Genomic DNA, 22,850 nt, shown 5'->3' on the forward strand with positions numbered 1-22,850 from the left:
ACAACCCATACTTTAGAAGCAAATCGACTTTAGAATGGCTTCATAATAATGAAATACACATTCTGGAATAGCCCAGTCAAAGCCCTGACAAAAAACAATTGAGATTATATGGCATGAAGTCAAGAAAGCTATGCACTCCAGACATCCCACAAACCTTGCTGACGAGAGGCAGTTTTCTAAAGAAGAGGGAGACCAGATACATCCAGATTGTTTTGTTAATCTGATCTGCAACCACAGGAAACATCTGGTTGAGGTTATTGCGACTAACTTAGGGTTAAAACCTATTGAATGCAAGGGTGTACTTACTTATGCCTTGCTGTCCTGTGAATGTTTAGCCTGAGTATCATCCTCCGTAGTGACCGCGCTGGCTCAATACTTTCGCTTTCCGTGGTCAGCAAGCGAAAGTATTGAGCCAGCGCGGTCACTACGGAGGATGATACTCAGGCTAGTGAATGTTTACATCTTACGGCTAATGAAAATATGAAAACTTGTAAATGTTTGGGTTGAATTAGTTAAAGCAGACTCTGGTTGTTCCTTCTTGTGATTTCCGGGAAGATCAGACCATGCTTTATGACCAATTTTGACAGAAATGTAAGAAATTTCAAAGGGTGTACAAACTTTTTCCTGGGACTGTACATCTAAATAATGTATTGCATTTAATATGGACATAAAACTTTCGCACAGTCCTTTGCAGTTAGCCTGGTCAGTCACAGAAGGGGAAAATGGACGCCATCCCATATAGTCACATTAGAAATGGGAGAGAGGGGAAGCAACTACTGTATAGCAGAGTTAATTAATGTGCCGTCCCGGACAGATACACAGTGTGTGTGTGTATGTGTGTATGTGTGTGTGTGTGTGTGTGTGTGTGTGTGTGTGTGTGTGTGTGTGTGTGTGTGTGTGTGTGTGTGTGTGTGTGTGTGTGTGTGTGTGTGTGTGTGGATGTAAAGGCACAATAGCAAGGTAATTAAGGAAGAAGAAGAACTGCAGAGAAACAATCAGGAAGAGAGACAGAGACATAGAGTGAGATCGAAAGTGAGTGAATGGTGAATGGAGGGGGGGGGACGGACAGACAGACAGAAAGACAGTCAGAAGGAGACAGAAACAGAGGGATGTAGTGACAGAGAATAAGAAAAACGAGAGAGAGAGAGAGGTGAGACGATGAGAGAGAGAGAGAGAGAGAGAGAGAGAGAGAGAGAGAGAGAGAGAGAGAGAGAGAGAGAGAGAGAGAGAGAAAGAAAAAGTGATTGAGTCTAAGTAAAAAGAAAGCAAGTAAAGTAAGAGAGGTAGTGAGTCTCAGAAACTTAAGAGATGCTGAGGTGTGGTGTAGGGTGGAGGGAGAGTGAGCGAACGAGAGAGAGGCAAAGAAAGAGAAAGAGCGAGATAGAGACAGAGAGAAAGAGATACTTACATCGGCTCTGCTTTTGGTTGTGTGCGATTTCCACGGCCAAGGCGGCAGCGGCAGCAGCAGCATTGAGAGAGGCCGTCGGCTGGAGAAATGAGAGAGGGAGAGAGGGAGGGAGGGAGAGAGGGAGAGAGAGAGGGAGGGAGAGAGGGGGAGAGGGAGGGAGAGGGAGGGTGAAGGAGAGGGAGAAGGAGAGAGGGAGGGAGAGATGAGAGAGAGGGAGGGAGAGAGAGAGAGAGAGGGAGAGAGGGAGGGAGGGAGGGAGGGAGAGAGAGAGGGAGGGAGAGAGGGAGGAGATGGGCACCGTGAGGCAAGCAAAGGAGTGGAAGGGAGAGAGGAGAGAGGAGAGGGAGGGGTGCAGTTACGATTAGCCGTGCATTACACAAAAATAATGGACACACACCTCTTCACTTGAACAAATGAAGCCGTCCACAAAACGAACACTACATCGCTTAGTCCTCGTCCCTCACTCGCTTAAGCCATAAAAGCCATTTATAACCTGTCCTGCCTGCCTCCTCGGCCGGAAAACACCCAAATGCATTTATTAGGGGTGCCGACGGAGGGCAAAACGCAATCCGTTACACTATGGATCCCCCCGCCCACCCCGCTGCCTGGCTGCCCTGGAGTGTACCTGGCATGGGTGATTTGTGTTGATTTGTGGCGGGGCCTGGGAGTTCACGCCGATGGGGGGCTGGTTGCCAGGCATGGGCTGGGGGGGCAACACGGGCTTCAGGGACACCGCCCCCGCACTTCCTCCCGGGGCAACTGGAGAGAAGGGTGAAGAGGACATGACAAACATTCATGTAAACAATAGAAGCATACGGTGCACATCAAACAATTAAATTTGGCCGAATCGTTGCAACAACCCGTCAGTCTTAGCGTGTTTCTACTGTGTATGTAACATGATGACTATGATTACACTTAGAAGGGTTTCGTTGCAAAACCATTTTTGACTTTTGCATTTTATTATTGGAAATGACTGTTCAGAGGTCCTATCACCTTTGTGTGAATTCTTGCCATTCATATTTTGGGAACATACTTTTTAAACCTACATAAAAGGAATTTTGCAATTCAATGCAATGGAATGCCCAATACAAAATGTCAATTTCCCAACATTCTACAAAATGGAGATACACCGATTTGTAAATAAACCCTTCTCATATTAAATTAATTTAAAAAAACATACACTTTAACCCAAAAGGGTGTTAGAAAAGAGTACATTAGATATGTAGTATGCAGAGTAAAAGCCTCAAACACCCATCGACACTCTCACCATGTAGAGGGCAAAACACCTGCCAGCCTTGTACTGACTTTTTGCCTGTGCTCCCAACACAATGTGGTCATCATGATTACCTACTTAACCCAGAGCCATGGATTTCAGGGTTGTAAAAAAAACAGGATCTAGGAAGTCGGTTGGTGACATGATTGATTTAAATATGATTCAAATAATTCTAGGCAGTAGCTTTCTTTTCGCTTAAGACTAACCAAGAACTACAACACAACAAGTAAAGATTACATAAAAAAAAACTAATGACATGAATTCCATTTACCCATACTGTACATTCTGATGTTCACTTCCTGGAACTATTTTGGAACTATGCCAATGGCGATCTGTGTGTCAAAGGCTCCATGAGCCGCCATCTCTGTGTAGAAATGGAACATGAAGGTCAATGGGATTACCCCAACTCTTACTTCCATGGCTCTGAGTTAACCTACGTACGTTGGGATAAGCCAGATGTCAAAAGCAGCTAGAAATAGGACTTTCACTCTCTGAAACTGAAACCTCGGCTTCCTTTCTGTTATGTATATAATTTGCAATAAACCCTACTTAGTGTCTAATGTATACAGCTGATTTCTATATGATGGATATCTTAGATATATAAGCCTGTTCATTTTTGTCTGGTTAACATTTATCATTCCAAGCAGATGTAAACCAGTGGTGTATGGACAGACGTTTTAACAGTGTGTGCGCCAAAAATGACAGCCTTGGGCAATGCATGCATCATTGTCTAAACACTGGCTTGCACAAATGGGGCTTGACAGGGATAACAGCAAATAACATCTTTTCAGGCTAACTAGCCAAGCTGGCGGACATCAAGTTGACAACCACCAGAGTGCTTCACTTTGCGCATTTGTGGAGATCATTATTAAACACAGCAGTAGGACAAGTGGGCCTAAAATTTGGAATGAATTACTGGTTTTGTAGACCACATAATACACGAGGCATCATAAGTAGGCAGCAGTCTGTGAGTGCGTTTACATGCAATTCAGTATCCCGGATATGATCGGGATATTAAGTATCCCAAATCAGCGTTTGAGCATATAAACACCTTTTCCCAACTTCGGGATACTGAGAAATTGGGATATGCTAGGTGGACTATTCCGACAGATGTCAGGATACTGACGCATGTAAACACCTTATCCCGAATACAGGAGGTATCCTGGTATCCAAGCTACACGCATTTGAAGAGAATTCTATAACGGTCAAGAATGTAGACTGGGATATAACGGTCTGTGCTCATATAAATACCCAGGTGAAAAAGTGGTTAAATTTAGTACAATAAAAGCACGACTGAAGTGTACTTAGCATGTTAAAAGTGCACTCGTACTTTTTGTGCTAAGAAAAAGTATGTTTACAATATGCTTATTTACAGTGTACTTAAAATTAGATGTAATTAAGATGCTCTCAAATAAAGTACACTTAGCCAACCATACTTAAAGTGGACTTGGAAGATGTTTGGCTAAAGTGTATTTAGAGGAATATACTAATAGTGTTCTAATAGTGAACATACTAAAAGTGTATTTTTAAATAACATATTGCAACTGCACTTTTTTAAAGTGCACAATGATTATACTGCACCCAACATATTGCAAGTATACTTTTTCAAAGTGCACCATGATTGTACTTCCCCCAAATATCTTCAAAGTGCGCCTACACGAAGTGCATTTACCCATCATGCACGTCCCATCATGCACTGCACTTCTTGGAGCTACATTTCTCAAACAGAGAGCCATTTATCTCGAAGGAATATCTTTGGTTTTCATGAAAATATTACTCATTGTTAAATTCTGCGTTTATTGTAGGGTATTGTAGTGGAACACAAAAAAATGACCATGTTCCCACCGTCATTGCGACGGTCACGTATATGTTCTCGTATATAACCCTATAGGCTCATTCTTTGTCCACAGTGGGAGGTAAGACAGAAATAGTTGACCAAACTAAGGATAGTGAATTAAAATAGTTAATCAATAGTAGGAAGATGAAACAAGACTCAGTTGAAGTGATATGTATGTCTGAAATCTCTATGAGCCTGCAATGACTGTATGCTAGAAGCATTTCACTGATGTGACCTGTGGATGTGGTTAGTGTACAAGCTCTGAGAAACAGTATGGATGTACTTGCACAAGTATTTTATGTACTTGGGAGTGTACTGTTAACGTACTTCAAGCATACCTGTTAATATATTTACAATACTTAACATGATATACTTTTTGCAGACTTGAAGTGTTCAAATGTAGTCCAAAGAAGCATGAAGTTAATATACTTTTATTGAACTTCAAGTAACAATAAAATGTCATAGAAGAGTACTCCAGCACACTCTTAATGCCATACAAATGCATGATGAAAAGTGTGTTTGGAGCATACTTTCAAAAGTATGCTTGTAGTGCACTTAAAGTTAGTGGAAAGAAAGAAAAATAAAGTGGGCTGAAAAGTCTTTTCTCCAGGTAGAAGGGGTGCATCTAGTTAACCCTGTTTTTACAACATGCTCTCCACCAGCTGCAGGAACAAACTGACTAAAATCACACACTGCATCCAAAAAACCCTCGCCACCCCACACACAACCTGACTGATCTCAACCTCAAAGCTGTCACACAACTAGCACAGTCAATAATCAAAGACCACACTCACCCTCTCCATCAACATTTCACACTTCTCCCATCCAGACGGAGGTACAGAACCCTCAGGTGGCGACGAGCACGTTTTAACAAAAGCTTTATTCCATCCGCCATCACAGCACTGAACAACAACCTTCCACAATAACCCGGTATGGTCCCCCCTGGCTGTGTGTGTATGTATGTATGGATATAGTATGTGATTGTTGGTATGTGTGAGTAAAGTGCTTATGTTGTCTATGGTTAGCATCTGTGTTGAAGTATGCATGCGTGTGTGTGTCTGTGTGTGTGTGTGTGTGTGTGTGTGTGTGTGTGTGTGTGTGTGTGTGTGTGTGTGTGTGTGTGCGTGTTGAGAGTAGGCCTATGTGTTCTATTAACTGGATTTGTGTATGAATGCATATTGCACTTAATGTCTTGATGTTTGTCCTTGTGTACTCTATTGAGTATGTGCTTTTGTTTTTCGTCTTTATGTTTGGCTGAAAACTTGTTTGATGGTGGTGAAAACAAATATCCCCTTGGGGACAATAAAGGCATCTAATCCCTTTAGGGCCGCATTGACTGAAACTGAATCTAAAGCACTCACCTCCAAGTCAAGGTACCGGTAATGGTGTCATTTCAAAACCCTTTATTTTTATTTACTTGTGTTTTACTAATTCCTCTCTGTAGTTTTCGAGCACACCAAGATCACAGTTTACAGTCACAGTTTATTTTACCCTTCACACTGAATGTTTTTCATCCCACGGTGCCAGCAGTCAATGCAAACGTGAATATGACAACTGTGGTATGCAAGGTTAGATTTTGAACGATGTTCTTGAGAATAGCAGTCACTGAACTTGAGAGGAGATCTACTGTACTGTGGCTGCACTAAAGGGAAAGGAACTTTTCGAGCCCACCGTACTGTACCGTGGCAGAACTAACTTTTGTTGTCTTTGAAAGAGAAAGCAAGGAGACTCCCATTTGTCTTTGTGACACAACGTACTACGGCACACAATGCAAACATGCATTTGACCTAATCAAGTGTGAGCAAAAGAACAGCCCGACAGCCCACCCCAGGGAATAGTGTGTCCGGGAACCGGGGCAGTCATGGGTAAGCGGTTAGGGTGTCAGACTTGCAGCCCAAATGTTGCCGGTTTGACTCCCGTCCCGACCCACCAGGTTGGTGGGGGGAGTAATTAACCAGTGCTCTCCCCCATCCTCCTCCATGACTGAGGTACCCTGAGCATAGTAGATTTCTTGTTTACTGCTAATAGGGCCTTTATCATTATCATAATAAAAGACCTAGTAGGCCCTTAACACACGTCTCATAAGTCCCTTATATAGACAGTAATTATGCATGTATTAGTGGAGTGGATACCATGTGAAATAGGGGTGGGTGATATGATGATACTAAATCGTGAATAGTGAATTTGAGTACAAGATCGTCTTGAATCTGCCAAAGTGGAGAAATCGTATAGATCGTCTAGCAGTAAGGATGTTAACCATCAGTATTAGAGTGACGTCGACTTACTTAGTGTTGTTGTATTCACTTTTATTTTTTACATTATTGTATTCCAATTGCGCACTTTATGAGAGTGTCATCAGTGTGTTAACATTTAATTAACTCATTGAGTGCCAGCCATTTTCAAATTCAGACCGGGGGGTTGCCAGGCTTTTTTCAACGTTTGAGTGATTTTTTTGGCACTGTGCCATACATTCTGAAAAGACTCGTTTCCAAGTCCATGGCACTGAAAGAGCTACTTGTAAAAAGTATATAAAATGCCTGTTTGTTTTTTTTCGATGGAAGAACGATAAAAAAAAAAATTGAATGGAGATTTCATTTTTTTTTTTGCCATATCATCCACCCCTACTGTGAGCTGACCCTATTCTAAAGTGTAACCAGTGTCATTTAATCAGCCTCACCTGGCAGTGCTATGCCCCGCACCAGCACCATGTGGAAGGGGTCCTGGCAGTAATCGGGCAGGGAGGACTCCGGGGGCCCGCTCCCCGTCGACGCCCGCTCAAACAGCGACCTCAAGGCTGGCAGCTTCCTGGGTGCCACCACTGAGAAGTGGATTCCTTTCTGTAGAGGGGGACAGAGTGAGGAGGTAGACATTAACAGACATCATCGACATATAATGAAACTATTAGGGCTGTAACAATATTTTACCGAACCAAGAAATACTCTGGGTCACAATTAGTGGTGTCAACAATGATCGATTCGGCGATGCAATCCAATGCGGGGCATGGACCCGAATCGAACCGGCAAGTTCCAGAATCGATCCGGCAATTTTTTTCAAAGTTTCAATTACTTCCATGGATATTTCGGGAGCAAATTAATGTTAAATTAAATAAAAGCACTTCAAAACATTGCAAGACTGATACAGACTGATACAGAAAACAGCCAATAAATTGTTGCTCAGTATCTGACTACTTGTATTGCCTCATCATAACTGATTAAACATTTGCTTTGCTTCCAGTAGAAATGTAATGCATTGCAATGCATTGTAGAATTGAATCGGATCGCATAGAATCGAATCGCTACCTCCCGAATCGTGATCGAATCGGATCGTGAGGGCAGTGCCAATCCACACCACTAGTCACAATACTGAATGGCGGTGCAAGAAGGCAGTACCGTGACACTTTCTGTAGGGGGGGGACAGAGTGAGGAGGTAGACAGTAACAGACATCATCAGCATATGAAACTACACAGCAGAAGGAGTCAAAAACCCGGTTCAGGAGGTAAAAACGCTGCCACACTTTAAATCCAATACAAGAGACTTCATTGAGTAACTGGTCTTATGAGTTCATTCTCCTGGCAGTCAAGCCCTCTCCTTTACTTCTAGTTGATTTACCATTTTCTGAGCGTAACATACTCAGTTAAATGACTCCTCTTGCTATCTGGACACCAGGGCATCAGTAGCTCGCTAGATGGCTACTGTATGCAAATACACAACTTGAGCCAAATGTCTTTTCTCAGAGCACTCAAAATGGGTTTTTTGGAGAACGTCCAGGTAAGAACGCTGCAACGAAGAATACTAATGCGCAGGCCAAGGCTACAGAATGAACAACTGGTGTGCTGTCTTTCTTCACAGAGACCTACAAGTGCATCGCACCACTGGACAGTGAAAACATAATGGACATCCTGAGTCATAATGGCAGTTTCACAAAGTTCACAGCATAATATACACAAACCAGGCACGTGCACTCCAATACGGCAGGGGAGGCACGGCCTCACCAGCCAGATGATTATGATGAGATGCAGTAAATGTGAATAATAGTTACAATAACAGCTATTGTTTTCGAGCATCTGCACCATAACTACCATTTAAGCAGTGTTTAAACTGTTTCACTCGTTTTCAGTCATTTTTGTGGCCAAAATCGTAATATTTGCCCATTTCATGTCAAATTCCTCCGAATACGCTGAATTTGGGGCAACTCTGAATTTGCCTCACCCCCGGATTGCGCAATCCCTCGTTAACAGGCTTGAGCGCATGCGCCATTTTGCTCGTTCTGTGAATGCAACCTGGTAATATTGTATTAAACGTTTTTATACATTTAATAGAAGTATGTATGGTGTGCCCTCATTTCCTGATTTTTTTTTTTTTTTACTATTTTCTACGTGTGATTATCATTTCTTTACTCTGAACGCCCACTGAAATATACAGTGGTGAGGCCAGCAGTAGCCTGGCCGCAGACTCCTTCTGGTGTTGAGTCTTGCTGGCCAGTTACGTCATAGCGAATCTGAAATTCACAATACAGTCAGTCGGTGTTGTTGGCTAGCTTGTTCACTTTGACTGCTACAAGTGGATTTCATAACGAAACTAAGACCATTCTCAAAGTTGGATTTCCAAGGGGAAAATGTGTGATAAAGAATGGAGGACCGACAGAGCTGAAGGGTTTGCTGCAGGTGACCGGTCAACTACTCGATCATTTCAAAGTGAGCGGTACAACAGAAACTATTTTTTTTGTTTCCCCTGTGTCTTGTTTGCAACCGGCGAGAATGTGTGGAAGAACATTCGCATGGGATTTCACGACTTAACAATTTACTAAGGACTAAGGAGCCTCACGAAACAAATCCTCGCGGCTACTCATATTCATATTCAATGCCAAATTGCTTTGGACGTTTGGGGCGTCTCGAATAGATGTGGCTTTGGATGAACAGCGCCGGCTAAAGTAACGTTAGCATGCGCAACGCCAAAAGTGAAGGAAAAGAGCGGCGCCTGGACCTGATGTACTAGTTAAAGGTAAGATCAGTGTTTCCTATGTGTGTGAAGCCTGTGTTTGTGAGACCCGTGGGGAGATAAAGAATCCGCCGTGATTCTGTCTGGTGTGGTGGTAGCTTTTGTGATCTGAACAGGATTCTCATGTGCCCTGTAACTGTTAAAGTTGAGTACAGGGCGTTGTTATACTATACAAGTCAGTGGCTACCACACCAGTTTGTTCGCCGTGGTGCTCAGCGGTCTATATGACACCATGTTTTGAATCCTGTGTGTGTGTGTGTGTGTGTGTCTTTCATTGAGCATCCGCCCTGATGTGGTTTATGTCGTGAGACCACTGTTTGAATCCTGTGTGTGTGAGAGCAGTGGGCTGTGAAGGAGCTACACTCTTCACTACTCTCCCCTCCTCTCCTCTCCTCTCCTCTCCTTTCCTTCCCTTTCCTTTCCTTTCCTTTCCTCTCCTCTCCTCTCCTCTCCTCTCCTCTCTTTTCCCATCTCCTCTCCTCTCCTCTTCTCCTCTCCTTTCCCTCTCCTCTCCTCTCCTCTCCTCTCCTCTCCTCTCCTCTTCTCTCCTCCCCTCTCCCCTCCTCCTCTCCTCTTCTCTTCTCTCCTCTCCATTACTCTCCTCTCCTCTCCTCTCCTCTCCTCTGCTCTGCTCTCCAGCTCTCTCTGCCGTGATGCTTCTGTTTGTCCACATTGCTGCTGTGTGGCTTATGTGAGACCACTGTTTGAATCCTGTGTGTGTGTGTGTGTGTGTGTGTGTGTGTGTGTGTGTGTGTGTGTGTGTGTGTGTGTGTGTGTGTGTGTGTGTGTGTGTGTGTGTGTGTGTGTGTGTGTGTGTGTGTGTGTGTGTGTGTGTGTGTGTGTGTGTGTGTGAGAGAGAGAGAGAGAGAGTGAGAGATCTAATAACATTTTCTCTACGGAAATGCAGCATGTTTTATTTTGTAGGCCTACCTTATGTTAAGAAAGCTATGACATATGAAACTTATCAGTAGGCCTATTTGGTAAATTTACAAAAATGTACTTATACTGTAGCTGTAGTATTATATATTTGAAAATCTGATATTGGAAAAGTCAGTGCCTCACCAGCCATAAAGTTGACCGCACGTTACTGACACAAACAGTACTTGATCCATCTTAGAGATAGATTTTTTTCTTTCAAACAAGGAGTATATGCCTCCTCCCAAGCCTTTGGAGATTAAACCTCAAGCATGGTGTCTACATAAACGGGCAGTCATAAGGTAAGCGGTTAGGGCGTCAGACTTGTAGCCTGAAGGTTGCCGGTTCGACTCCCGACCCATCAGGTTGGTGGGGGGAGTAATTAACCAGTGCTCTTCCCCATCCTCCTCCATGACTGAGGTACCCTGAGCATGGCACCGTCCCGCCGCACTGCTCCATTTCGGATGCCATTGGGGGCTGCCCCCTTGCACCGGTGAGGCATAAATGCAATTCTGTTGTGTACAGTGAACACTTGTGTGCTGTGGAGCTGTGAGTTGGAGTTTCCCAGTAGGGCTTTCACTTCACTTCCCTTTCACATAAACAAAGAGCAAGACTATTACATTCCACAGGTCTGAGCGTGAGCATGATCATGAGAGTGAGTGAGTGAGTGAGTGAGTGAGTGAGTGAGTGAGTGAGTGAGTGAGTGAGTGAGTGAGTGAGTGAGTGAGTGAGTGAGTGAGTGAGTGAGTGAGTGAGTGAGTGAGTGAGTGAGTGTTGAAGTTGGTGTCCACTTACATCTCTGATGATCTGGACCAGGTTGTCAGCGGTGCAGCCGGTGTAGCTGACACTCTCCACAGCAGGCAACAGGTAAGGCGGAGAATTACACAGCAACACACACACCTTATGGGTTGGTCCACTAGCAAACACACACACACACACACACACACACACACACACACACGCGCGCGCGCGCACGCACGTGCACGCACACACAGGCGCACACACAGGCGCACACACAGGCGCACACACAGGCGCACACACAGGCGCACACACACACACACACACACACACACACACACACACACACACACACACACACACACACACACACACACACACACACACACACACACACACACACACACACACACACACACACACACACACACGATTAACTTAGCATAGCATAGCATAGCACTCAAATGTTGGTGGCTACAAAGTTTGTGTGAATCACTACCAATGCACACGAGTACCTATATACTGGCGTTAAGACAAAGGTAGCGGTGCAAAGAAAAATAAACGACCTGTGTGCAATGCAAATGTGTTGAGTGTGTGCGAGAGTGTGATTGCAAGTGTGGGCTGACTCACATCTGTTCCCTCATCTTCTTGAAGTCGTCAAAGAGCTGCAGGGCCACTGAGAGGCCCTCTGCAATCAGGCTGCAGCTCTCCGCTCCTCCGCCCATGAACCTGAGACACAGCACACACACACACACCACACGTCAGCAAGGGCAGTGACACACAAAACACACGTCAGCAAGGAAACACGCAAACACGCATGCACGCACGCACGCACGCACGCACGCACGCACGCCCCTCTGCCATCAGGCTGCAGGTCTCCGCTCCTCCGCCCATGAGCTTGACACACAGAACACACACACCACCGGTCAGCAGGACACGCATGCAAAAGCACGCGTGTACACAAACACGGGCACACACACACACGCACACACACACACAATTGCAAGTGCACACAAATGTGCGCAAACTCACACACGCACACCATGTTCCCATAAGAAGCCTTTGGCCCAACTGCTGTTGCTGTGATAAGAGAAGGCACTGTTCTCGCACTGTATCAAAATAGCTTCATTTATTTAGAGACTTTGGTAAGGAGGACAGCAGTTGCAGGCCCAACAAGTCCTGCAAAGGCACTACAAATGTATGCAGTGGTATTCCAGAGAGAGAGAGAGAGAGAGAGAGAGAGGGAGAGAGGAGAGAAGTCGTACAATGCAAAAAAGCAAGAGAGTGAGAGCAACAAAAGAGGGAAAGAAAAAGAGAAAGTGAAAGACAGAAAGAAAGAAAGAAAGAAAGAAAGAAAGAAAGAAAGAAAGAAAGAAAGAAAGAAAGAAAGAAAGAAAGAAAGAAAGAAAGAGAAATTTGGACTGTACGTGACATTCACAGGTGTTCATCCAAGACATCATTTGCTGCTACTTAAACTTCAAAAATTGAAGTAGCACTAAACTTACGTATAAGTGTTCAACTTCAAGGGCTGCTTCAAGGAAATGATCAATAAAAAAAATTAAAAACACTAAAAAGTGTGTAAACCTCTTGAATAATGCATTAGTAGATATTTTTTTATGTAAATATAAATGTTTAAAATTTATTTTTATCAAAACTAATACACTTTGGCACAGACTCAGCTGTCTGTTTATATCTATTTTTCCAAATAACTTGTTTTTCAAACCCTCTCAGCCTCTAAAACTGTTCCATCATGCCAACAGTTTCGCCTCATTTGCTGGATGTGTGCTCATCTGTGGGACCTAACGCCAGTGGCCAAGTGCTTACGGTTATGGAACTGGCCTGTATCCAACAACTTTGCATCAAACCCACAATCCCCTCAAACATGACATGCACTTAGAAGTGCTGTTAGTTACTGCCAAGGAAAACGCTTTGATAAGTGGTACTCCACAAGGGCCACTAGATATAATAAACTTTGGAAATAATGGATTGATGATGATGGTCTGTGTGAGTGAGCCGACTTGACCGGGGCAATCCGACACATCCAATCTACATTATATCTTACGTATACCTGAAAATATAATAAGTACAAAACCATGAATCCATGGGATATGTTATACGAATGCAATAAGGCATTCAGTGTGCAAAAGCAGGCTTTTGAATTTGACACCGAACAAAATTTGCAGTGTTACAAAATATGGCAAGCCTCTTCATTTTAGCACAGAATGGGGAAATAAGAACTTTGGCACAATGGCCATGCATTCGCCGAGCTAAGTATAATTACAATGTTTCAGTCATAAACTTTACTCCACATTTACGTGTCATTGATGTGTTTAGAAGAAGACGTCAGGGTGTTGCAACGACAGCTAATGTCACTATTGTGAGTAGTTGGTATATATTTTTTATTATTATTATTATTATTATTATTATTATTATTATTATTAAACATTTGTACAATATACATGCATTTCATTTACATGGAATTGGATAAAATCAAACAAAAATAATGTTCTAATCCATACAATAGTGGCATTAGCTGTGGATGCACCACCCGACTCGGAAACGGGGAAAGTCTAGTTGACATGGCATGTGTGTTTGTTTGTGCAGATCACAATGTCCAGCCAATAGTCTCTGTTGTGGTAGGAGGAATCTGCTTTTATATTGCACGATAGAGTTCTCAACGGGCCTGAAAATGTCAACCCGACCCTACCCGGCCCGTGGCTTTTAAAGCCCGAGCCCGATCTTACCCGACACATCACTTGGAATTATCTAACCGAACCCGGCCCGAGGCCCGAAGTCGGGGGTCGAGTTTCCCCACGTTATCCTATGGAGAATGACGGGTTGTGGTGGGTCTTTAAGGGCACTTATGTGCAGTAAATTGCATAACCCACTTAAAAACCTAGTGAAAAGATATTTTCCACAATAGAAACATAATATGAAATGGGGAAACGTACGTTCTTGCTATTTAAGCAGAATCATCCACAGCGCGATTTCAATAACCGCCTCATGCTTCACGGCAACAACAATCTATCCACCTTTTGTTTTGACTTCTAAATGTAGGCTTACTACATTTCCATCCCGAGTAGGCTACGTGAAGTTGCCCCTCCCTCCTTGTTTGTTCATATGCGCGGATGAGATGGAAAGCCTGGCTGTGCCAAACATTGTTTAAAAGTTTCATAACATTTTGGTCGGCACACAAGGTTTTGGACATACAGTGAGTCCAATATGTATTTGATCCCTTGCTGATTTTGCCGGTTTGCCCACTAATAAAGACATGATCAGTCCATAAATTTATGATAATATGTATTCAAACATGGAGAGACAGAATATCAAAAAGAAATTCCAGAAAATAACTTAAAATAATATATTTTAATTTATTTGTATTTAATGTAGGCAAATAAGTATTTGACCCCTCTCGCTATAGAAGATAAAGTGCTTTATGGCAAAGTCCTAGTTGTCTAGCACTGAGGTCAGATGCTTCTTTTAGTTGATGACAATGTTTGTGCATATAGTAGAAAATATTTTTGCCCATTTTTCTTTGCAGATTATCTCTAAAACATTAATAGTTTGTGGCTGTAGCTTGGCAAATGGGAGGTTCAGTTCTCTCCATAGAATTACTATAGGGTTAATATTTGGAGACTGTCTAGGCCACTTCACAACTTTAATATGCTTATTATTGAGTCACTCCTTCATTGTCAATGTTGTGTATTGTCATGTTGGGAGATCCAAAAATGGCCCACCCTTCAGTGTAGTGGTGGAGGGAAGGACGTTTGCACTCAGGATTGCACATTACATGTCTCCCTCCATCCATTCGTTGACGATGTGAAGTTGTCCTGTGCCTTGGCCAGACAAACACCCTCAAACCATAATGATACAACTTTCATGCATGATGGTGAGGAGGGTGTTCTTGGGATCATAGACAGCAGTACTCTTTCTCAAAACACATTGAATTGTGTTAATGCCAAACAGCTTGATTTTAGTTTCTTCTGACTACAGCACCTCCTTATCATATCCTAAACCAGTCTGATGTCCGTTGGCAAACCTCAGGTGGGACCTCAGGTGGTTCCTTCTGAAGTAGAGGTACCATGTGTGCACAACAGGATTTTAAACCTCTGTGGCATTAAGTGCTACCAGTAGTTTTCTCAGTGATTTTTGTCCTGGTAGCTTTGATATCATTGCCTAGTTCATCCCGTACAGGTCTAGGGTGCTTTCTTTCTGTTCTCATGATTATCAAATCCCTACAAAAGGTCAAATCTTGTATAGAACCCCAGACAGCTTGATGGATAGTCATTTTGTATTCCTCACATTTTGGAAGAAATGCATCAACAGCTGGGTCATTAATACCCTGTCTCTTTCTTGTGGCTTTGCAGCCCATTTAATCTTGTTCAGGTCTAAAATCTTGTCTCTGATATCATTCGATCACTCTTTGGTCTTTCCCATGCTGGTGAGGTTGGAGTGTGACTGATTCACTCATACTATGGACTGATTCTGCTGATTCAATGTGTCTTTTATGCATGTTAGTATGTACAGGTGTCTTTAATTCAGATGACAAGTTGATCGGAAGTGCCCATCTGGTCTGTGGGCCCGGAACTGTAATCAGTTGGCAGGGGGTCAAATACTTATTTTGCTCGATGAAATGGAAATAAATTAATATATATTCTTTTAAGTTAATTTCTGGATTTTCTTTTTGATATTCTGTCTCTCCATATTAGAATACATATTATCATAACATTTATTGACGGATCATGTCTTTGTTAGTAGGCAAACCAACAAAATCAGCAAGGGATCAAATACTTATTGGACTCACTGTACTAATTTCTAGTGGCACCTCGGAAACGTTTCGTGCATTGATCAGCCATGTAGCAAAAAAGGCAGATACGGTGAGAGGATGAGATCTTCCTCGGCTGGCGAGCGCTCCGCATGTATGTGCGGCGTTTCCTTCCCTCCCAAGACCCGACAGTTGCTTACAAGTCAATTTGAGCACGAAAACAGCAAAGACAAGGTGATATTTCATTCAAACAGGGCTTACACGCTGCAAATAAAACATTGGCTGGGGGGATTTCCAACCAGATCGCAGCGCGAGCAGACAGTCAGTGTGAAAAGCCAAGTCTACCGGAAAAGTCGCCGTCTTCGCTGCCGCTCGCTTACCATCGGTGCACGAGCCATTTAAATAGTGAAGTGGCATATCGCAACAGCACATGCGGATTAGCGAAATTATATGCAACAAAGTCGCCAACAAAGCGTGGATTTAACGTTTAACACGCATATGCCAACGTTGTGTGAATATGGGGAAAGGATAGCCTAATTGGAAAGCCACTGTCCTTTCCATAGGCCTATGTAGTAGAAGACCGCTTCGGTTTCGTTTCACCTCATGGGGAAAACATAATTTCCATGCACTGCATTTGCTGAGACTACTAAGCATAGAGTTAGCGATCAAACTAAAAATATTGGTTGTTATTACAGCATTTAGGCTAATATGGCTGTTGTTTAAAATAGCCATTGGATTGCCAACCGTCCCTTGTATTAAAAAACAAAAGTATGGTTCCATGAGCTGACATGGGACTCAATATAAAATTGCATCTAAGATTTTTTTCCCCGTTTTTATTCGTTTGCGTAATTGTAGCCAATGTAGTTTTGCGTTCCGGGACCTCTGTCCAACTCATCATCGCTGTGATGTCATGTTTGTTTTGCGTTCCGGTACCATGTGATTTACAAATTAAGCACTGCGCGCAACGTTGCATGCAGCAGCCTGCCAGACCTTCGTTACGCAGGCCTACATATATTTAGATAGATAGGTCTAGCTTTACTGACCCATCAAGGGGAAATTCGCCATGATTCACGGTAAACAGCAGAACTGATTTTTTTTTTTTTTCACTGGGCGGAAAAGATTGAGCCCGCGGACCGAACAGACCCGAGCCATATGCTTATATTTTCGACCCGAACCCGGCCCGAACTCAAGGGGCCCGTCGGGTTTGTCGGGCTGACCCGTGGAGAACTCTATCTCACGATGCTTCAAATTCTATGGACTTGTTCGTTTTCTCCTGTTCGCATACGTTTTATGACTGTCTTCACTACATTCAGGTTGTGGCTTTTAAAAAAAAAAATCAGGAAGCAGTCACAAAGTATTACACTGATGAGGGCTCTTCTAGCCAAAGTGTCTGTCTAACCCTGCAATGGATGAATAAACTACATTCCCATGATGCTCTACTGACTCAGAGTGCTTCATCACCACTGACTACAGATACCACTAATCAAGATGTGCGTATAATAACTCCAAGCACTGTCTAAAGCATGCACTCTGCCTGATGAAGGTCTAAAGACCAAAGGCTTGCCATGAAATCAAGCCATTAACTGTACGAGACTTGAAGTGTGCGGATGTTTTTCCCTTCTGCTTCAAATTCTATCAAATGCAGTTAACCAATTGTGCTTGCAGAGCGGTCAGTAGAGTAGAGTAGAGTATCATTTATTGATCCCGAGGGTAATTAAGGTGTCAAGTAGCGGACTACATACATATATAAATACAGAAGACACAAGGACATTGCACACATCATTGCACATACAGGGTTTCCCCCAGCACTTCATAGTTAAGGTGGCCACCTTGACCGCACACACACATTTCCTACCGTGACTAGGTCTCCTGAAAACAAAACGATTTGGCATTATCATGTAATTTTGTTGCATTGTAAAGTTGTATTGCACACACTGTATGATGAATGTATTTTTGTAGGGTTTTGCATTCTATTCATCTGAAACTACACACTGCACAGGGCCTTTGTTATTATGATGGTCACATGTCTAACCCCCCCGTCCACCTTGACTAACAAATGTTCTGCGGGAAACACTGACATATATTCACAAATAATGTGAGAGTGAGAGGCAGATCTCATTTCCCAAAGTTAGACCACAAGAATGTTCATCACACCATCTTTAGAGCTGACCAAATGTTAGACTTCAGATCTTGGTTTAGCATGAATAACATCTTACTGTATGCTGTCAATCCAAGAGACAAACTCAAAAGCTGAGCTGGTGGGAGCGTGGCACTGGACATAGGACTCTGGAGCACAATCCACCGTGTTGAACACCACAAGTCCATATTGTGTACCCCCATACTAGAAGAGGAGGAGGAGAGAGGCACATGTAGTGTTACGGTAGGGAAACATAGACGCAAATTTGACCAAGCGAAGCTAACTTCGCCATTCATTCCTATGAGAGAAGCGAAGGCAAGCGAACTAGAGCGAAGCGAAGCGAAATTATTAAAGAAAGTTGAATGTTATGCAAATGAGGAGTGAATTCGCCTGCAGCGGCCCAATCAAATCAAACATCCATTTGATTCGCCGCGGCGACCTGATGACGGTTGAGCTGTCAGTGAATTCTGCCTCTCTTCGCCTCCTATGTGTCCCTACCTTTAACCTTTTTACTATCAGACTAATGACATTAAAGGTGCACTGTGTAATATTTTAACAGTTTCTATCCAGAATTCATGCTGCCCATTCACAACTGTTACCCTTTTCATGAATAGCCTACTTATCGCCACTATCAAATTGTAAGTATTCATTGTGACAGGGAAAATTGCACATTTTATACATGAAAAGAGGGATCGTCTCCATTGTCCACCATTTTGAATGTTCAGAAAGACGTTTTTAGTTGCAAATCGTACTGTGCTTTGGTCATACTAGTAAATATTAGTTCTTTATTTAGTGAATATTCATGAAGAGATCGAATTTGGCAGTAGACAGCAGAGTTTCAATGAGCAGCATATCTGCAATACCTACTCTGGTCATCATCATCCTACATAGTGCACCTTTAAGTCTTTATAGAGTTACTATTCTATTATGTTCACATGTCTGCAAGCATACACAACACACTGGTCGTGTAGGCTTGATGTTAGGCTCATGAAAGCTTACATCACAAGATATCTGTTACAACACATCAGTTACCATAAAAGTATGGGCATTCTGATAGAGTAAAGAGTAGCTTTATTGATCCCCAGGGGGAAATTAAGGTGTCAAGTAGCTTTCATAAATACAAGTAACGCCCACATGGACATGAACATTGGGCAACATGGTAATCATGTTGTGAAGATTACAAACAGCTACTTACATCTCCTCCAAAGTCAGTCTCTGCTGGTGGTCCGCCATTGAAATACCTATCATTTTTGAGAAAGAGTTAGTTTTGATGGCATTTGTCACATTGCGCGTGCATGTTACAGACCCAGACATCATTATTGCACTGCACCGGGTATTGGAACAATACGGGTCTCAGTCTTTCCCCCAGCACCTTATAGTTAAGGCAGTCACATTGACAACAAACACCCAACACCTCCTTGACTAGGTCCGCTGATAAAATAACGCCTTTGTATTGCAAAGGTAATTGATATAGTTTGATTTACAAAAACAAAAAACACATTTTTTAATTGGGGTTTTTGTAGCACAGTTCATTTAAAACAGCAGAAAATATCCTTTCCAATGATGATAGTCACATGTCTGTGACACTACCTGACGACCCACCTCACTACACCAGCCCCCCCCAACACCTTGACCAACAAATGTTCTGTGGGACACACTGAGCCTACTGTACTTACTCAATAGCAGGTAAAATGTAATTCTTCCGGAGGGACTCAAAGTAGGGTCCTAAGTTGGCCGTCCCCTCTATGACGAAGACTACGTCGGCCACCTGGTTGGCCCCAGGCTTGGACGGGGGATCCAGGTGAGTGCCGCCGGCCACCATGGGTCTGCACACAAACAATGACAACAACAGGACACTGCTGAACAAGGACAGGACAGGAGACATTCATTCATTTAGCAAAGCTGAAAAGTTCATATTTATCTTTCAGCACAGCACGTATTGACAGGGTGGCTGCTGCAAACACTGCGTATGACTTGTGTATTATATGAAGAAAGTGACAATAAAAGCTGACTTGACTTGACTAAAGTACTTAGTCAAAAAGGCATTTTGCTAACATCGTTCACTTTTTGCATGTTATCCAACCAGTAGGAACATGACAAAATATTCGGTTAATTCCGTATTTGATTAAGCATTCCAAGTAATGCACATTTGTGTAATGAGAGAGGGTGTGATCTGAGGAGCACAACACATCTCATATCAAGTGTACAAAATTATTATTTGTTATGATTATGTTTTGAAATGGCCTACAGAGATGTAACAAATATAACAGTGAATATCTGGAAGCCTGGCCAACCACTAAGGATTTACATTTTTCAAGCCAGTCATTTGTGTTACAATAATAAACCGTTTAAGCAATGCATGAGCTATATCCAAGCAGATAGCCAACAACTCCGAACAATATGCAGTTTTGTTACGAGAACATTGCAAAAACTGTGAACTTGGCCAAAGCATGTCCACAACAAGGATGCTATCTCTCTCTCTCTCTCTCTCTCTCAACCTCTCGAGGACCACGCTCTCCATCTGAAAGGGGAAATAATCCAACATGACACCTACAGTGTCACTTCAATTGCATTTCGTATGATTCATTCATTGACACTTGAAAGGCAAGGTAACAAGAAGCATGACTAGATCAGAGATTAAACGGAGCCATCGCATGACAGAGTGAACTACTTTCAAACCCGTAGACTAAGTTTGAAGAGAATCAGCTTTCATCCAATAAAGGAAGCACCAAATGTCCCTTGGTTTCTTAATTTTACAGTCAGTGATCAACCTGACGTTAGACCTAACTTTGGAGAAAGGTATGCACTTCATGTCGATACTTAGTTGCTATTCGTGACATTTTGATTTCTACTTGGGCTCTGCACCCAGAAAGGGACAATTATTTGACCATCCTTGTGCACACTATAACCACAGACCTAGACAGCGGTCTATTATACGCCTGTTACAGTGTAGAGCGTAGCATCTATTTCGTGTATCTCTATCCTGTTACTAGTTTTATTCATCTGTCTACTTTAGGACGTAGACGTAACGTCCCTCGCATCAACAAGATGAAAATGAAACAATTATCAAACAATCTGGCTTAAATGTTTCAAATATCGGGGAGATTTCACGGCGCTGGCATTTGTAAAAAGAACACCAACGCTATACCACTTTGAAAATGAATAACCTTGTAGCGATACGAGTCAAACATTATTGCAATTTATCTTATTCCAATGATTAGCTACTAGCTAGTTAGCTTGCTAGCAGAAGGCTTCTTACCCAGCGTTTTTATTCCCGTGCCTAGAGGAAAACGTATTGCTCTCTCTTCTGTGATGTCTTTGGTGGTTGGGAAAGTTATACTCCAATGTTTTACTATCGCCTGAACCTATGCATTTGGGTAGTTCTATATCTACTCTAGTGATGTACAGCGGCTTTTCAAGGAAGGCGTGTTGACAAACAATCCCTAACTTCCCCTCTGTTATCTACACGTCTGGCCTACCAAATAACCAACTAGGACGGTTAATCGATATGTCCTCGATTGACACACTGAGAGTACGTTTTAATATGCGACCTTGCCTCCTCCACTTGCCTCCTCCACTTGCTTCTCGTCATGATGACATCACTGACAACAGCATTATATTTCAATATCTTGAAAAAGCTCAATTGTAAAGCATTTTTCTCATTTGCAATTGGGATGGTGAATGAAAAATAGTCCCTCAAAAGTTGTTGTGGCGAGGCTGACAGCTGGGAAACTTTATCGTTTTCTCCACGGAGGGGCCAGGAGGCGGGACGAGGAGACAAGCACAAGTGGAGGAGGCAAGGTCACATATTGGGATGCACTCTGAATGATCTGGCAGGCTGCGTGTGACTGTGATGTGGTGGGCTAATTATGGCCTGGAACTACATTTCTGAAAGGAAATGTACTCTACAGGTGCAAATGTGTGTTTCCTGTTATCACCCCAACACCTGTTTTAACTATTCATCGAGAGAGAAAAAAACACGAGCGAGTGTGTGTACAATTAGGCATACAGCCTATAGCTAAAACCCATTGAAAATAGTAGGCCTTTATCTCTTATCATGTATTGTCTTATTCACACTTAACTGTAAAGAATAAAATCTCATAATAAAAAATGGCTTTCAACGTGTCAAAGCCATTGATCAGCATGCAATAATATTCTCAAACACACGATGGCAGCAAAGTGTACCACAGATAGGCCTAGGCCTACAGCAACTAAAATTGGCCTAGGCTACCCTTGATTGGGCCTACATCATCAAGAGTATGACTTTTAGCATGGCCGGATTATCCAAAAGAACCAGCGGCTCAGTGCCCAGGGGCACCAACCATTTTTGTCCAGTGAGGGGGCACCACAAGACACAAACTTAGCAAATATTGTTTATAAAGGGGGCACCAGTGAGGTATAGTGCCTGGGTTCACCACAATGGCTTAATATGGCCCTGTTTATAGGCTTTTTAGTAAATGCATTGTGCTGCAATGACAAGTAAAACATTGACCTACTACTAGGCTACTACTACATGGTCAGCCTCACATTTTCAAGAGGCCACCTCCCCCTTAAAAGGGAGCACATGCCCTACATGAAGTAGATCTCTGAACCATTCATTCAAAGCTTCTCCTCCAAGTCACCCATGCTCTTCCTTACAGATGAGAAGAGGCTCATTTGGAATTCAGCAAATACGTAGTTCTGAAGAAATGACTTGCTGTATGCTGTGCAGACAGAGCTATCAGTCAGCCGCAAGTGAGTGTGTGAGGTGGATGTGAAGAGCACGGGACACTCTCTTTC

The 22,850-nt window shown here is 42.9% G+C and overlaps 1 protein-coding gene across 3 annotated transcripts in view; it reads right to left on the bottom strand.

Moving 5' to 3' along the window:
* The window catches only part of med25 (mediator complex subunit 25), a 61,756-nt gene extending 40,204 nt beyond the window's left edge, over window positions 1-21,552 (bottom strand). For 2 of the 3 annotated variants that reach the window (XM_063189425.1, XM_063189433.1), the window contains exons 1-9: window positions 21,331-21,550; window positions 19,748-19,897; window positions 19,267-19,312; window positions 18,151-18,275; window positions 11,800-11,898; window positions 11,227-11,347; window positions 7,196-7,355; window positions 2,034-2,167; window positions 1,409-1,487 (exon numbers count right to left, since the gene is read on the bottom strand). In XM_063189425.1, the coding sequence (XP_063045495.1) occupies window positions 1,409-1,487; window positions 2,034-2,167; window positions 7,196-7,355; window positions 11,227-11,347; window positions 11,800-11,898; window positions 18,151-18,275; window positions 19,267-19,312; window positions 19,748-19,893 (910 nt within the window). In that variant the 5' untranslated portion in view covers window positions 19,894-19,897; window positions 21,331-21,550. Of the gene's footprint in view, window positions 1-1,408; window positions 1,488-2,033; window positions 2,168-7,195; window positions 7,356-11,226; window positions 11,348-11,799; window positions 11,899-18,150; window positions 18,276-19,266; window positions 19,313-19,747; window positions 19,898-21,330 lie in introns of all 3 variants that reach the window. The other variant, XM_063189418.1, reaches the window with a different exon arrangement.
* Between the last annotated feature and the right edge of the window lie 1,298 nt (window positions 21,553-22,850).

Source organism: Engraulis encrasicolus, chromosome 2 (genome assembly GCF_034702125.1).
Source record: "Engraulis encrasicolus isolate BLACKSEA-1 chromosome 2, IST_EnEncr_1.0, whole genome shotgun sequence".
NCBI lineage: Eukaryota > Metazoa > Chordata > Actinopteri > Clupeiformes > Engraulidae > Engraulis > Engraulis encrasicolus.